Below are 16,786 nucleotides of genomic sequence, written 5' to 3'. Positions count from 1 at the left end.
CTCTCACGTGTACCTATATACACTCACGTGTAGCTATATACTCTCACGTGTACCTATATACACTCACGTGTAGCTATATACTCTCACGTGTACCTATATACCCTCACGTGTAGCTATATACTCTCACGTGTAGTTATATACACTAATGTGTAGCTATATAACCTCACGTGTAGCTATATACATTCACGTGTAGCTATATACCTTCACGCGTAGCTATATACCTACTGGTGTAGCTATATACCCTCACGTGTACCTATATACACTCACGTGTAGCTATATACACTCACGTGTAGCTATATACCCTCACGTGTAGCTATATAACCTCACGTGTAGCAATATATCCTCACGCGTACCTATATACACTCACGTGTATCTATATACACTCACGTGTAGCTATATACCCTCACGTTTAGCTATATACCCTCACGTGTAGCTATATACCCTCACGTGTATCTATATACACTCACGTGTAGCTATATACCCTCACGTTTAGCTATATACCCTCACGTGTAGCTATATACCCTCACGTGTAGCTATATACACTCACGTGTAGCTATACACCCCCACGTGTAGCTATATACCCTCACGTGTAGCTATATACCCTCACGTGTACCTATATACCCTCACGTGTAGCTATATACCCTCACGTGTAGCTATATACACCCACGTGTAGCTATATACCCTCACGTGTATCTATATACACTCACGTGTAGCTATATACTCTCACGTGTAGCTATATACTCTCACGTGTACCTATATACACTCACGTGTAGCTATATACTCTCACATGTATCTATATACCTTCACGTGTAGCTATATACACTCACTTGTAGCTATATACCCTCATGTGTAGCTATATACCCTCACGTGTAGCTATATACCCTCACGTGTAGTTATATACACTCACGTGTACCTATATACCCTCACGTGTACCTATATACCCTCACGTGTAGTTATATACACTCACGTGTACCTATATACCCTCACGTGTAGCTATATACCCTCACGTGTAGCTATATACACTCACGTGTAGCTATATACCCTCACGTGTATCTATATACACTCACGTGTAGCTATATACCCTCACGTGTACCTATATACCCTCACGTGTAGCTATATACCCTCACGTGTAGCTATATACACCCACGTGTAGCTATATACCCTCACGTGTATCTATATACACTCACGTGTAGCTATATACTCTCACGTGTAGCTATATACTCTCACGTGTACCTATATACACTCACGTGTAGCTATATACTCTCACATGTATCTATATACCCTCACGTGTAGCTATATACACTCACTTGTAGCTATATACCCTCATGTGTAGCTATATACCCTCACGTGTAGCTATATACCCTCACGTGTAGTTATATACACTCACGTGTACCTATATACCCTCACGTGTACCTATATACCCTCACGTGTAGTTATATACACTCACGTGTACCTATATACCCTCACGTGTAGCTATATACCCTCACGTGTAGCTATATACACTCACGTGTAGCTATATACCCTCACGTGTATCTATATACACTCACGTGCAGCTATATACTCTCACGTGTAGCTATATACTCTCACGTGTACCTATATACACTCACGTGTAGCTATATACTCTCACATGTATCTATATACCCTCACGTGTAGCTATATACACTCACGTGTAGCTATATACCCTCATGTGTAGCTATATACCCTCACGTGTAGCTATATACACTCACGTGTAGCTATATACACTCCCGTGTACCTATATACCCTCACGTGTAGCTATATACCCTCACGTGTAGTTATATACACTCACGTGTACCTATATACCCTCACGTGTACCTATATACCCTCACGTGTAGTTATATACACTCACGTGTACCTATATACCCTCACGTGTAGCTATATACCCTCACGTGTACCTATATACCCTCACGTGTAGCTATATACTCTCACGTGTAGCTATATACACTCACGTGTAGCTATATACACTCACATGCTATGTAGTCTTATACGTAGCAATATACCCTTACTGACAGGTGAAAAAACTATCTATTTTTATTTATGTTTACACATCAACACTATTTTCGTTCGGGTAGAGGTTCGGCGAATTTCAGCAATACTACAGATGTAGGCGACAAGGGCATGGTCACGTGCTCATTTGATTGACTCCTCCCGACATGACATTCAACAACTCACTTAATTCCACTTCCTTTATTCAATTGAAGTCACGTGACGACAGTTTCCATGACAATCAATTACAAATGTCGATGTCATTGTTGCGTTTCATCCATGTCGTGTATATAATAACAACTAGCATCATTATAGTCGTTTATTATTCATCACATATTCATAGTATTTTAAATGTGTCCTTTCACGTCGATTTAGAAAAGTGTCAAACAAATGATTTTAGTTACTAAGAAAATACATTTGAAATAGATGTATCTGCATTATAATGCATTCATTGTGGGTTTTTTCTTTCCCACGTGATCTCACCTCGATAGCCACGGCAAAGCATTTAATTATAATGTAAAAGTAATGTTTATGTTGCCTAGCAACAAGTCATGTATATAATGTAGCAACGGCGATACACACTTGTCCACACCGAATCTTGGTTTCCTATACCACAGAGTTCGATATTGCAGATAGCGCTGTGTATGTGATACAAGCAAACAGCTACAATGATGCTGACAAGGCTTGTTCTCGTGGTTGTTCTTTTCACTCAAAGTGGTAAGTAACATGTAAAGTAATGAAATCACTGAACATCCTGGTCTGCCTTTAGGGTATGGATGTACATCGTCCGTTTTCTGTTCATATTTACTGGTAGTTTACAACCACTGCGTTCTTTGCAATGCACTCTCCTCCTACTAGTGATCACCTATATTTTTCATTTCATCATGCCATGAATTTCGCACAGGATGATCTGAGAGCATGAAATACCCTTGCCAAACTCCCAGTTCGCTTGTGACGTAATTTCACGTCATCAATGTATTACTTAATCGCAAACAGATTTAAGTGTTTTTGAGAGGCTATGAATTCGTAGTGGATGTCGTCAACATCTCTGCGTCTAGTAATACAGTAATCGATCTGTTGTCATGACAACAATGAAAAGCATGAGTAATTGAACATATTCGCATCGTCACACATTACATTCTACTCACGAACTCGTATCGCATTTCGATTGTACAATATACGACCAACTACCGCTTCTTTGTCCGCGGTGCCAGTGTGTCTTTCTAAATCCACATCAATTTGCCGATAAGATTAATGACGTCACATTCAGATCACCGATGTAATTAATCGAATCTGGCACACTTCAAAGTGCTTAAAATTTGTCGATAAAAACAATTTAAAGTGAAATGTGCAATTATGTAATGTTATTATCATAGTTAGTTTTCGAGTCTCAGTTGAAGATACAGGTATATCAGTTTGAAGACGTAAATGTTGGTAATAGGCCATGTGTGGGTATTCACTCAGATGCGCGTGCTGTTTAGTATAGTAACGTAACCGAATGTGTGAGTAATTCATATCGCAAAATTACCAGTGAGAGCTTAGAGTGAATATTGGTTTTATAGAAAATGGATTTTAGGGATAATATCAGTGATCCTTATTTTTCTTTTCTTTGTTTTATTTTTTTAACTGCACACAAAACAGATGAAAACGAATCTTATAATCCATCATACGGGTCACATGGATCACGTGACAATTATTCAAATCATTGACACGTCAATCTGCTTCGCTTTACGCAATAGTACCTCTGTCACAGACACCCTTCAATTTTGTGGCCAATCACCTCACTACGCACAGCCATTTTTCCGCGGTTGTTTCTTTTGAAACCAAACTGTAAAAAGTGGGGGGGGGCATATGTGACATCCGAACTATTCATTAATGTCAAACTTCAGTAAAAACGTAAATACGAACCATTTTATCGCGGACTATGTTTTGCAAAGTAATGAGGTAATGTTATAGTAGTGAAATGGCGCACGTGATACACTAAAACTGGGACAAAAAAAACGTTTGAAGAAAGAAACATTGAAGACTAATTTCACTAAAAGGGGTTTCCTTACGTTTCCGTTCATCTTGTATTCTTGTGAATATTTCAATACTATTTCTGGCTTGATCAGGTTCGATTTTCCGCGTCTAGCAGCCATGGAACACACAAGTTCTAGTAAGTTTATAAAGTTAGTCATTTATTGTACAATCTAATGCATTGACATCTAGATAAGGATTGTACTTTTCTGACGCAAGTCATTTAGCTTGTACGACTAACCTACCTGTCTCCAACATCCAATGTTCATACATAATCAATGACTACGGTTTCCTTGACTGACCTAGATAAAGCAATTGTAATAGCTATGAATTTCGCTGAGAGCTCAAATTGACTAATTCGGGCGAGTTATTATGTTTAAAGCGGGAGGGTCGTCACCTGTGCACGCGCGGGAATTGAATCCAAAGCGACGAGAACAACAATGACACGCTACGGCCATCTGACGCATGCGCAGGTGACGACTCTCTCGCTTTAATATTGACAGTGTTACCGTGGTGACATCACGATCAAGACCTCAAACGATTGAACATGTCAACGCTAAGTATATTGAACATGTCATGTTGTGTTGTGTTTCATCATTTCAAATTCCATGACATGCCAAAAAAGTAATAACTATATTATATAACAGCACTTGAAATGATAACCTGTTTACATTTGGATAAAGTCATTTGATGCATTTTTTTTTATAAAAGCAATGTAATATACATCATGGGAATACATTTGGCACAAAAAATTGCATATTTCGCAAAATTAATGAATAACATCGGTCAATATCAATAATAAGATATGATGAATAACGTTTGAATGGGCGTTGTTAAAACACATCATATCTGTGTTATTTTATGTTGTGATGTGACAGAGTTTTGTCTGAGTGCATAAAATCTGAGTGCAATATATTCGTAATAACCCTATTATTATACATATCTCGAACCAACCACTTGGTATAGAAATCTCAGAGTTGGGTAAAACTGTGTTAACTTTCTTGCTGTGAACTTGGTTTTTAAAAGCGTCCTTTCCATATTTGTAGGTTTCATTAAAAGTCAAATTTATTCTTTGATATGATATGATATATTATCACATCTCACTGCTGTTACGCATGCTATGATTGGTTGAGACTCGGTCACATGACATGGAATAAAAATGGATATTACATGGTATATTGCCCGCCAAGTGGATTTTACATGGGTATATCACATGGATGACGTCACTGAAACTACTGCGCAACGATACTGCGCATAACAAATTGTCGTTCGCTGCACTGGTGCTGCTCTGGCCGCTGTTGCTTTCGGGGTTGCTTTCAGGGTTTTGAAGGAACTTTAGCCATCCTAAATAGACAGTGAACGTGCCAGAATGGATATTAAGTAAGATACTCTGTTTTGATGTATAGGGTATTTTTTATATGGAGCGAAAATGTACGGCAAAGCCGCCACTGAAACTTTGCGGCCGGGGTCGCTGTGGCGCGTTCTACGCTGTAAGCATTTCTACGCGTTCCACGCCGATGCTAACCAAAAACACTTTAAAGCTGTGTGGCTTGTGAATAGGTGTGGTACCTCAGTGAGAAAGTAATTTCAGTCATTTCCACGGCACTCTGACATTTTTATCTGTAGAGTGATCAAATAACTTGCGTTTGAGAATTTCTCAATTCATTTCAAAAATGTTATTCTCGATAATTTGAGTGATTCACACTGCTGAAACACGGTTCAAATAAAAAGACTATACATGGCTGAAAATAACATTTACTGAGTGTATTTCGTTGCTTTTCAGCAAACAATGTATGTATGTTATTGAGTAATGTGAAACTTGTTATAATAGATAAAATAAAATATTGCATACTTCAATATAAGTGTTGTTATTTTGTGGGAGAGCGGGTGTGAGTGATGTATGGTATCTGTGATTGTCGTGGTGGATGTCTGTTCGATGTGATAAAATAAATAACACATGGTTATTCGGGCAATATCACGATTTGTTGTCTGCCCTCGGGCTGCTGGTCATGACCATAATATTGATGATGCCCTCGCCTTCGGCTCTGGCATCATCAATATTATGGTCATGACCATCATCCCTTGGGCAGGCAACAAATCGTGATATTATCAGGGGTAAATTCTTCTCCACGGGGTTCTCCACACTTGTCAGGGGGGAAACTCGTCTCGTCTCTATATCTCGTCCCCTTGAGGTGCGGGATCGGGAAAGTCACTTATACTTTACAGTCAAATAAGACACACACAACGAAATACGTTTCAACTCTCGTCTTAGTCGATCTTTTGGAGCACTCTATAAGACACAGCGCCCTGGGGAAAAGTCCCCAAGACTATCGCAAGGCTGACCCAAGACTAGCCCAAGACTGCGTCAAGGGTCGCCCCAAGTCTCTCCAGGACTGCACTCGACTGCGTCTCTCGTGGAGTATTCGCCAAGACCAACTCAAACTCTCTTTATTCATTTTCAAAACTCTAACCAATTACAAAACAGTAAAAAGTACTCTAGGGCGTAACCTTCAATCATAAAGCCAATCACACTAAGTACTGAATACGTCATATCTTTTGATTAATCGTTCACTACATTAATAACTACGAATACCAACTGTCAGAATGAGTAGTCTAAATAGCGGCGGTTATCTCGTAATTAGTTCCAAATCACTGAGCCAAGTTCTGTCCAAAACTTCAAATAGGTCTAAACGATGACAGACATAACACAGCAATTCAGCTAATAATCAGCTAATTAAGTCGGTCAACAGATACGCAAAAACAAATTCATGACAATATTACCCTCACAAGCATGTGTTATTATTTAACTAGTACTTGTGAGGTCGCCCTGTATCTCAAGAATTAAAAATAGTAATATCTGAAGCCACCTGATGGTTTAGTATGAACAATTACAAAAAGTGGCACGAGTAAACAAAAAGTAAACCCACAAATAAAGTATTTTTAAAATATTTTTCTAAGGAAGATTCATAATTTCAATGAAAATGGGTTGTTGACGACTGTCACTATCACTCGTATAAGTGAAGTTGTACTCATTGAACAACCTCAAAAACTACATTTTCTGCATTTTATTACTTCCAAATTAATTTCAGTTTGTTGTCGAGCCCCGGGTTCAATTTCTAAATTCTGGTAACCAAGTATAAATTTACTCGACATTTTACGAAAAATTATCAAAATGATATTCAAGTAATTCTCAAAAAAATAAAAGTGGCCATAAGTCCGAAGTTTATTTTCTTCATTAATTTTGGTGTCACCATTTTATGAAATAAAACTGTACGACGAAACATGCCAAGGCTTTATTTTTGCTATCAGTTGATTGATCTTGAATTTTCCACGATAAGTGAAACAATTCCAAGATAGCAGGAGATTCTAATATGATGTGAAATACTATAATTGGTATTCTTAAAAAAAAAAACATGATTAGGTTTTCTTTAATATTAAAACCCAGTAAGTGTTACTAGTAATTTATTTAAGCAGTTTTGTAGACATGTAGTCATTTAATTTTATATTCCTGTTTTTGTTTTTGTGCCAGGCGACAGTTGTGGACATTGAATGTCACCGTTGTCTCTCCTGACTTTTTTTGTAATGTAAATTGCAAATGCTGACACAGTGCATTTTGCACAGAATGCATATTCATGTTTGGGACTACATGACAGGGCTGTGTGGTCACCACTCCATCAAATGGCAATTTTAATGCGCTATCCTGGCGTCAACCAGGCTCGGTCGAACACAAGCACCTGCGGACCTAACCAAGGTTCCCCCAAAACAAGCAAAGTATTCATTAGAAACATTGTTAGTATTTGGCGTTTTATACAGATATTTACAAACCATTATATTCAAATGAAAAGCTACGCCTGTAATTCTTCAATATTTTTCAATATTTTTTTTTAATAAATCATTATTTTCTGAATAAGGGACGTTATTTACAATGTTGGAGAATAGTTAATGCGGGGGAGTCGACACCTACGCATGCGTTAGGTGGTCATAGCGAGCCTTTGTTTACAAACAAGCGTCTACCCATGAGCCTTTGCGTTCTTAGCGTGTGTTGTTATCATCGCTTGGGGCTCAATTTAAGATAAGCTATTACATACTATAGCACTATATTTGTTATGGTCCAATTTATCAGCAGACTTATAAAGGATCTAAAATACTACTAGAAAGAATACAGTTGAAAAGATGGCTTTGAACAGGTGAATTATTACTAATTTTAACATTTTAATCGTGATTTCATCATCACCAGAAGAGTTTGTTTGTTTGCTTTAATCTACATAAGTACACATTATTAGTTGAATGATTTGATTTATGGACTCAATTATTAGGGCAGTGAAAACAAATTTGGTATACGGCACCTGTCACAGTGTAAGGCCTGCTTATCGCTAATAAGAGGGCACCCACAGAACTCGCACTGGACAGGGGGTTCTTTCACTGCTAGAATGGGGTGGACTAGACAATGGTACTGGAAATGAAATACACATACACCAAAAATATCAAGTTAGAGCTCCTGGCTTTAATACTTCTCAAAATAATTACAAGAAACAAAGCACAGAAAAATACAATGAATAAATTTACTAAAATAGGGGATTGCTCAGGGAATACTAGTAACTCACAGTTCCAGGATACAGAAATGTATGACAGTCAATGGCTTCTGCAACGCAAAAACAAAGAAATACAGGACTCGTGCTTGCAGAGGAACGCTGTTATTCTTGAGGGCACCGCTGAAAGCTGAAGATCGCAGAGCAGTTCACACAAGTCTCACAGAATGATGCTTGTAGCAGCAACACACTGGAAACTAAGTTGAAATGATGGTCAACAACTGTCTGCAGTCTGTCCAATTTATAAGATTCAGTGACACCACCTGGGTTTCCACATGAGCCAATCAGGATGTGATCTTGCTAGCAGCTGTGTCACGTAGGCAACCCAGTAGATCATAAACATCTTTTGTTATTCAAATAACAGCACACCTGGTAGATTCCAATTGTCCTTCCAAAGTTGTAAATATCCTTTGTTTTGTAAATCACAAGCACACCTGGTAGATTCCAACTGTCCTACCAGATTTGAAAACAAGTATGACCTGTCAATCGCCTTTTTGACAGTTATCCCGCGGCAATGCACACCGTTTCTTCCCATGATTCCATCCACACTTCTATTTGCCATACTAAAGGATGCTGACAGGCACAAATAAATTGCATATAAATAATAAAACACGTATGTGGCTTCGACGTTGTTATTTATTTATAATTGTTGTAGTTTTCCCATTGCTATGGTTTCCGGTTAATTTATAATTTATAACAGTTAGAAACTCAAAATAGTGGCTGAAATAAAAACAATGTTCACAACAACACTGAATTTTTGACGTCGCTAGGAAGGATGAATACAATTTCGAAATTGTTCTAGCTTCGTCTAATCAGTTCCGTACACAAACGGCTAATAGATGGCGATACACCAACACTTTAATAGCGAATTACAAAAAACGCATGCGTCAGGTGGCCATAGCGCGTAGCGTGTCATTGTTTATAAACAAGCGCCTACCCATGAGCCTTTGCGCTCTTAGCGTGTGTTGATTTCACTTGGGACTCACTTCCCGCGCGTGTGCAGGTGACAATTCTCCCGCTTTAATATTGTTGTTTAAAACTGCATATTGTCACACTAAATTATGATTAATCGTGAACCGGAAACGTTCTTTGCAGTGTATAGGCAATAGTAATCGCTCAATGAAAAAATACGTATGCTGTGCAGTCATTGTTATGGTGTGAACCGACATTTAACTCATCAAGTGTCAAGAGGTTCCAATAAACATAACGCCGCCAAAACGTACATTCACCTTCTTGTGTTGGCTCTAGTTACCACGTGACCATGCACCCAGCATATCTTCACTACATTCATTGGGTTACCAATGTACAAAGTAGCATTACAGGAGAGTATTATGTCGTCCACTTTAGGACACTATGAAATAAATTACATAAACATTTATTATGCATGAAATCGACAAAACATTAAACAAATATCATTGAAAATATGCTTTCTGACTCTTTCTCGCTTCCTTGGGGCGTCCCTCAAGGATCTTCCAAGGGGTCGTTAGATTTCTTCTTATACACCGAGTCTCTGAGTGATTTACGTATTGTCTCTCAACTTTATATCACACTGAAACCATCCGAGTGTCATATCCATACATAACTATCTTATGCTTAAAGGGCGGCAGTCGTCGCGCCGCGTCCTGTTCGATATGGGACTCATAGCGACGTATACAACGCGTGTAAAATACATTGTTTATTTACATGAAATTCGAACACGCGCTGCCGACGACTACCGCGCTTTAATAAAATGCCAAAACAGAAGTAGTTCATGTGAGCTCTAAATTCCGCAGACATTCAGATCTTCCTTCTAATATTGGCGACACGACATTTCTACGTTCCAGTTGCCAACAATCTGGTCATTATTAACATCAGTATGCAAAACAGCACGTCAAAAACATTTTCAGGTCAGCTAACTTTGGCATTTACAAAATTGAGAACAATCACAAATGTATGTACCAACAATCAACTGAGTACCTAATCCATTCGTTTGTTACATCAAGTTTAGACTATAGCAACTCATAGCTCCACAGATCACTATCATCCCAGCTTGAACCACTACCACGTATCTAAAATTCTGCTACCAGACTTGTTACATGTCACAGTAGTAAACTGGTCAACATATACTTGCGTCAACTTCATCGGTTGCAAATCCATAAACAAATTATATAAAAAATACTCCTGTTAACATCTAAAGCTACAACAACCTTGCCTCTACTTATATTACTGATCTCATTGTCCCATGTACATCGTTTTTCAGTGTGTGTTGTTATCGTGAACGGTCGCTTGGGACTCAATTCCCGCGCGTGCGCAGATGACGACCTTCCCGCTTTAAATACAACTTTCTAAACTGAGGTTCCTGTTCAAGAACTAGATACTATAGAGAGAGGGGGCGCTATCTTCTGCAGTCCAAAACATCCGGTCTATTACTGCTCTACCCATCTTCTGAAAACTCTGAAAACTGAATACACTTTTCTTTCGCTCCTGGTTCGATCTGTAAAACGCTTAGAACCCTTTGGTATATGCACTATATAAGAATAAGGCAAGGAGCTTTAGATGGTCGACCATTTGAATTCGAGGGAGTGGCTGGAAGATTTATTGAAAAATAAATTGCAAGCTAGACACCAAATATAAAAAATGCATGCAATGTGTTACAGGAACAGAATGTTGGCACATTCAAGAAAAAAAACGTAGACTGCCAAAAAAAAAAAAAAAAAAAGCACACATGGCTGTTCATACGGTTGATCCCTTACATTGCACGTTCACTATCCTCGGGGCGGAGCTACTTCACAAGACGTTCCACGTTGCTAAGACGCGCACCACTGTACATGCATTTATATGGGCTCTGTGCGCGCTGCTGTGGAACGCCGGTCGAGCCGGTGAAAATTCGAGAAAACAACACAAACTCAACTTTGAAGTAATCCTGAACAACCAAATTTATATATGTTATACACGTAGGGCTAATCTTGTTACACTGTTCAGGAGAGTCTCAACAACCATCCCAAAGTATCGTTTTCTTCGAGTTGTTGGCCTTTGTTTTCTTGGCGATGGTTGCCAGGCGGTGAAAATGCCCGGATGTCCGCCTCCAATTATAGGAATGGAAAACACAACAACGTATGCTTAGCTAAATGCATTGCCGACTAGCATACGGTATCACGACTACATATTCAACACTTACGTTTTTATTCCGCTATGATAGTGTTGGTTTACGAGATGAAACATAACATGTTTTTCCCCACAAATCCCGTAACACCTCATCAAGTGGCAGAACTTCGTGCAACCTAGGGAGTCCTTTGATGCTTACATTACCAAAAATCTATAAAAGACAACTCACAACACGTTATTTTCAAACAAATAGTTCATCAAAACTACAAATGTTATATTAATAACTATCATAATATTATTTTCAGTTGTATCACTCAGATGTTATCGTTGTCAGGAACAATACACCGATGACGACAACCTGATTGCTGAGGATAATTCTGAATGTTTTGAAGATTATACGTGCGATGATGACGAGTTATATGGCGATGAGGAATATGAGGCATGCGTTACTTACACAGAGTACAGCGGTGAGTACTATATTGTTTTATGCCAGTGTCGTTTGGATCTTCTTCCATATTTAAAGGGCGGTAGTCGTAGCGCCACGCATGCGCGAGATATATGGGTCTCATAACAAATATGGCGATTTTGACTGTTTGACGCAAATCAACGAGTACTAACTGAGACGTCACCAAGCTTTAGTAAGGTATTGTAGGTGATTGGAAGGTATCAATGAGTACTAACTGAGACGTCACCAAGCTTTAGTAAGGTATTTTAGGTGATTGGAAGGTATCAAGGAGTCACTGGCGGTAATTGGTGCGCCTACAAGGTCAAACCTCATACTTGTAATTCCCATTAGAAGAGCGCATTGGATTGTGGGAAAATCAACTTATATGTTTATCAACACAAATGTCGCACACGCGCAGCACGACGACCACTGCTCTTTAAAAAATAGTAGTGTGTTTAATACCAAACTATAAAAAAAACATCATATAATTGGGGGTTTCAGTGTCACGTGGTATTGTATCCGATTACGTCATCAATTACGTCTATTTTTGTTTATCCTTGCTCGTAGCTAGCTGTGTTGTTATTATTACTAAAATAGTGCACGTGATATAGATAACTAAATAGCTAAATGTATTGTTTGAAACAACGTGTTGCAGTCGCGTGTTGCTTTTTGGCAGTCGTGAATTTACTGCGAACGAGGCTACAAGATTCTGACGCAATCTTACAAAATATCACATGCACACCGATTTCTACATATATACAGTAGCGATGCAGAGGTAGGACGAGTGCCACCAACAATCTAGGCAGCCCCTGTCAACCCCACTAGGCCGTCCATGTCACCCGCACAGATTAACATTTACCTGTGCAATTTTCCACATTGTAACCCCATTTACGTTATACTATCAATCACAAAACCCGTCATAGTATAGTAATGTGTGTTATCTGTTATTTCACAGCTTTCACTGGCAGATTGGCGATAAGGAAGGGTTGCTATAGCTATCATTTGAGTGATGCCACCTACGATAGCTGCCAAATGCAAAAAGAACAACTAGCCGTCGAATACCAGTGCGACACCGAGTATGATATTTGGAAGTGTATGACGTGCTGCACCGGTGATTTATGTAATGAAAGTGGCGTTACTATGGTAACACATAGCCTGTCGGGAACTGTCGCTGGTATAATTGTGTCCTTACTGTTATTTGCATAATTATTGTCACGTGATGTTGTTTCCGTGTCATTTTGCAACAGAAGTAATAGCATTTTTTGGAACGAGCACATGATTGGCTGAAAAATAAACATCATTATTTTGCGTTCCATTGTGAATCAAATTTAACAAGATCTGTGCTTGTCACGTAATTGAGAATTGTAGACACACAGTACTATGATTTGGGCTGGATTTTGAGTAGTAAGATTATAATCCCTCCCAAGTTGCCTAGTAGTGTTCATTCACACAGTCAGTTGACATATTTGTCGCAGTAGGCTGACAGTTTTACAGTCAATTGTCATATTTGTCACAATAGTCTGACAGCTTCACATTCTGTTGTCATATTTGTCACAGTAGGCTGACAGTTCCAGTCAGTTGACATATTTGTCACAGTAGGCTGACAATTTCATAGTTAGTTGACATATTTGTTACAGTAGGCTGACAGTTCCAGTCAGTTGACATATTTGTCACAGTAGGCTGACAGTTCCAGTCAGTTGACATATTTGTCACAGTGGGACAACAGTTCCAGTCAGTTGACATATTTGTCACAATAGTCTGACAGTTTCAGTCAGTTGACATATTTGTTACAGTAGGCTGACAGTTCCAGTCAGTGACATGTTTGTCACAGTTGGACAACTGTTTCAGTCAGTTGACATATTTGTCACAATAGTCTGACAGTTCCAGTCAGTTGACATATTTGTCACAGTAGGCTCACAATTTCATAGTTAGTTGACATATTTGTTACAGTAGGCTGACAGTTCCAGTCAGTTGACATATTTGTCACAGTGGGACAACAGTTCCAGTCAGTTGACATATTTGTCACAATAGTCTGACAGTTCCAGTCAGTTGACATATTTGTTACAGTAGGCTGACAGTTCCAGTCAGTGACATGTTTGTCACAGTTGGACAACTGTTTCAGTCAGTTGACATATTTGTCACAATAGTCTGACAGTTCCAGTCAGTTGACATATTTGTTACAGTAGGCTGACAGTTCCAGTCAGTTGACATATTTGTTACAGTAGGCTGACAGTTCCAGTCAGTGACATGTTTGTCACAGTAGGCTGACAGTTCCAGTCAGTGACATGTTTGTCACAATTGGACAACTGTTTCAGTCAGTTGACATATTTGTCACAATAGTCTGACAGTTCCAGTCAGTTGACATATTTGTCACAGTAGGCTCACAATTTCATAGTTAGTTTACATATTTGTTACAGTAGGCTGACAGTTCCAGTCAGTGACATATTTGTCACAGTGGGACAACAGTTCCAGTCAGTTGACATATTTGTCACAATAGTCTGACAGTTCCAGTCAGTTGACATATTTGTTACAGTAGGCTGACAGTTCCAGTCAGTGACATGTTTGTCACAGTTGGACAACTGTTTCAGTCAGTTGACATATTTGTCACAATAGTCTGACAGTTCCAGTCAGTTGACATATTTGTTACAGGAGGCTGACAGTTCCAGTCAGTTGACATATTTGTCACAATAGTCTGACAGCTTCACATTCTGTTGTCATATTTGTCACAGTAGGCTGACAGTTCCAGTCAGTTGACATATTTGTCACAGTAGGCTGACAATTTCATAGTTAGTTGACATATTTGTTACAGTAGGCTGACAGTTCCAGTCAGTTGACATATTTGTCACAGTAGGCTGACAGTTCCAGTCAGTTGACATATTTGTCACAGTGGTACAACAGTTCCAGTCAGTTGACATATTTGTCACAATAGTCTGACAGTTCCAGTCAGTTGACATATTTGTTACAGTAGGCTGACAGTTCCAGTCAGTGACATGTTTGTCACAGTTGGACAACTGTTTCAGTCAGTTGACATATTTGTCACAATAGTCTGACAGTTCCAGTCAGTTGACATATTTGTCACAGTAGGCTCACAATTTCATAGTTAGTTGACATATTTGTTACAGTAGGCTGACAGTTCCAGTCAGTTGACATATTTGTCACAGTGGGACAACAGTTCCAGTCAGTTGACATATTTGTCACAATAGTCTGACAGTTCCAGTCAGTTGACATATTTGTTACAGTAGGCTGACAGTTCCAGTCAGTGACATGTTTGTCACAGTTGGACAACTGTTTCAGTCAGTTGACATATTTGTCACAATAGTCTGACAGTTCCAGTCAGTTGACATATTTGTTACAGTAGGCTGACAGTTCCAGTCAGTTGACATATTTGTTACAGTAGGCTGACAGTTCCAGTCAGTGACATGTTTGTCACAGTAGGCTGACAGTTCCAGTCAGTGACATGTTTGTCACAGTTGGACAACTGTTTCAGTCAGTTGACATATTTGTCACAATAGTCTGACAGTTCCAGTCAGTTGACATATTTGTCACAGTAGGCTCACAATTTCATAGTTAGTTGACATATTTGTTACAGTAGGCTGACAGTTCCAGTCAGTGACATATTTGTCACAGTGGGACAACAGTTCCAGTCAGTTGACATATTTGTCACAATAGTCTGACAGTTCCAGTCAGTTGACATATTTGTTACAGTAGGCTGACAGTTCCAGTCAGTGACATGTTTGTCACAGTTGGACAACTGTTTCAGTCAGTTGACATATTTGTCACAATAGTCTGACAGTTCCAGTCAGTTGACATATTTGTCACAGTAGGCTCACAATTTCATAGTTAGTTGACATATTTGTTACAGTAGGCTGACAGTTCCAGTCAGTGACATATTTGTCACAGTGGGACAACAGTTCCAGTCAGTTGACATATTTGTCACAATAGTCTGACAGTTCCAGTCAGTTGACATATTTGTTACAGTAGGCTGACAGTTCCAGTCAGTGACATGTTTGTCACAGTTGGACAACTGTTTCAGTCAGTTGACATATTTGTCACAATAGTCTGACAGTTCCAGTCAGTTGACATATTTGTTACAGGAGGCTGACAATTCCAGTCAGTTGACATATTTGTCACAATAGTCTGGCAGTTTCACATTCAGTTGACATGTTTATCACAGTAGGCTGACAATTTCATAGTTGACATATGTGTCAATGTAGGCTGACATTTTCACCGGACTTAATTAGCACCGCGTGCCATGAATACAAATGGTGTATTTCAATTCTGAGACTAGGTCCTAGAGAATTAAATTTTTTTCTACGTCACGTGAGCTCAAGAAAGGAACACGTGCAGGCTCCTCTGAACAATTCCGCGCGGAATCTTAACAAATCGTGGCTGAATCAGTGCGGTTTTCAATATTTCGAGAAACAATGGCTAATCCTCCTCTGCACTTGCAACGTAGTTAAGAATGTACTAGACAATAACTGGTGGTTTGAACTTGAATGTTTTGACATGTTTGTCACAGCTTACCGACAATATCATCAAGGAGCCATTGCCGTTAAACTTCAAACGAGAGGCATACATTGATTACCTCAACGCAGTGCCTCCCATGAGCTCAACTAAGAAACACGTACAATCAAGGCCACACGGGTCT

The 16,786-nt window shown here is 39.1% G+C and overlaps 1 protein-coding gene across 1 annotated transcript; it reads left to right on the top strand.

The window, feature by feature from the left end:
• Nucleotides 1-2,594: 2,594 nt before the first annotated feature.
• LOC102805909 (uncharacterized) lies at nucleotides 2,595-13,451 on the top strand. The gene is made up of 3 exons (XM_006822707.3): nucleotides 2,595-2,721; nucleotides 11,999-12,160; nucleotides 13,094-13,451. Exons 1-3 carry the CDS (start codon nucleotides 2,673-2,675, stop codon nucleotides 13,342-13,344), a joined length of 462 nt encoding a protein of 153 aa, XP_006822770.2. The 5' UTR covers nucleotides 2,595-2,672; the 3' UTR covers nucleotides 13,345-13,451.
• The last annotated feature ends 3,335 nt before the right edge of the window (nucleotides 13,452-16,786 follow it).

This window comes from Saccoglossus kowalevskii, chromosome 5, assembly GCF_978046115.1.
Source record: "Saccoglossus kowalevskii chromosome 5, keSacKowa6.1, whole genome shotgun sequence".
Lineage (NCBI taxonomy): Eukaryota > Metazoa > Hemichordata > Enteropneusta > Harrimaniidae > Saccoglossus > Saccoglossus kowalevskii.
The sequence above is the reverse complement of the archived record's forward strand: the minus strand, read 5'-3'. Positions and strand labels throughout refer to the sequence as shown.

Bases quoted from the DNA above. Each gene is read 5' to 3' on its own strand.
- LOC102805909 (XM_006822707.3), top strand. From the start codon at position 2,673: ATGATGCTGACAAGGCTTGTTCTCGTGGTTGTTCTTTTCACTCAAAGT. The intron at 2,722-11,998 runs GTAAGTAACATG...TATTATTTTCAG, and splicing joins TGTTCTTTTCACTCAAAGTG to TTGTATCACTCAGATGTTAT. The intron at 12,161-13,093 runs GTGAGTACTATA...GTTATTTCACAG, and splicing joins TACTTACACAGAGTACAGCG to CTTTCACTGGCAGATTGGCG.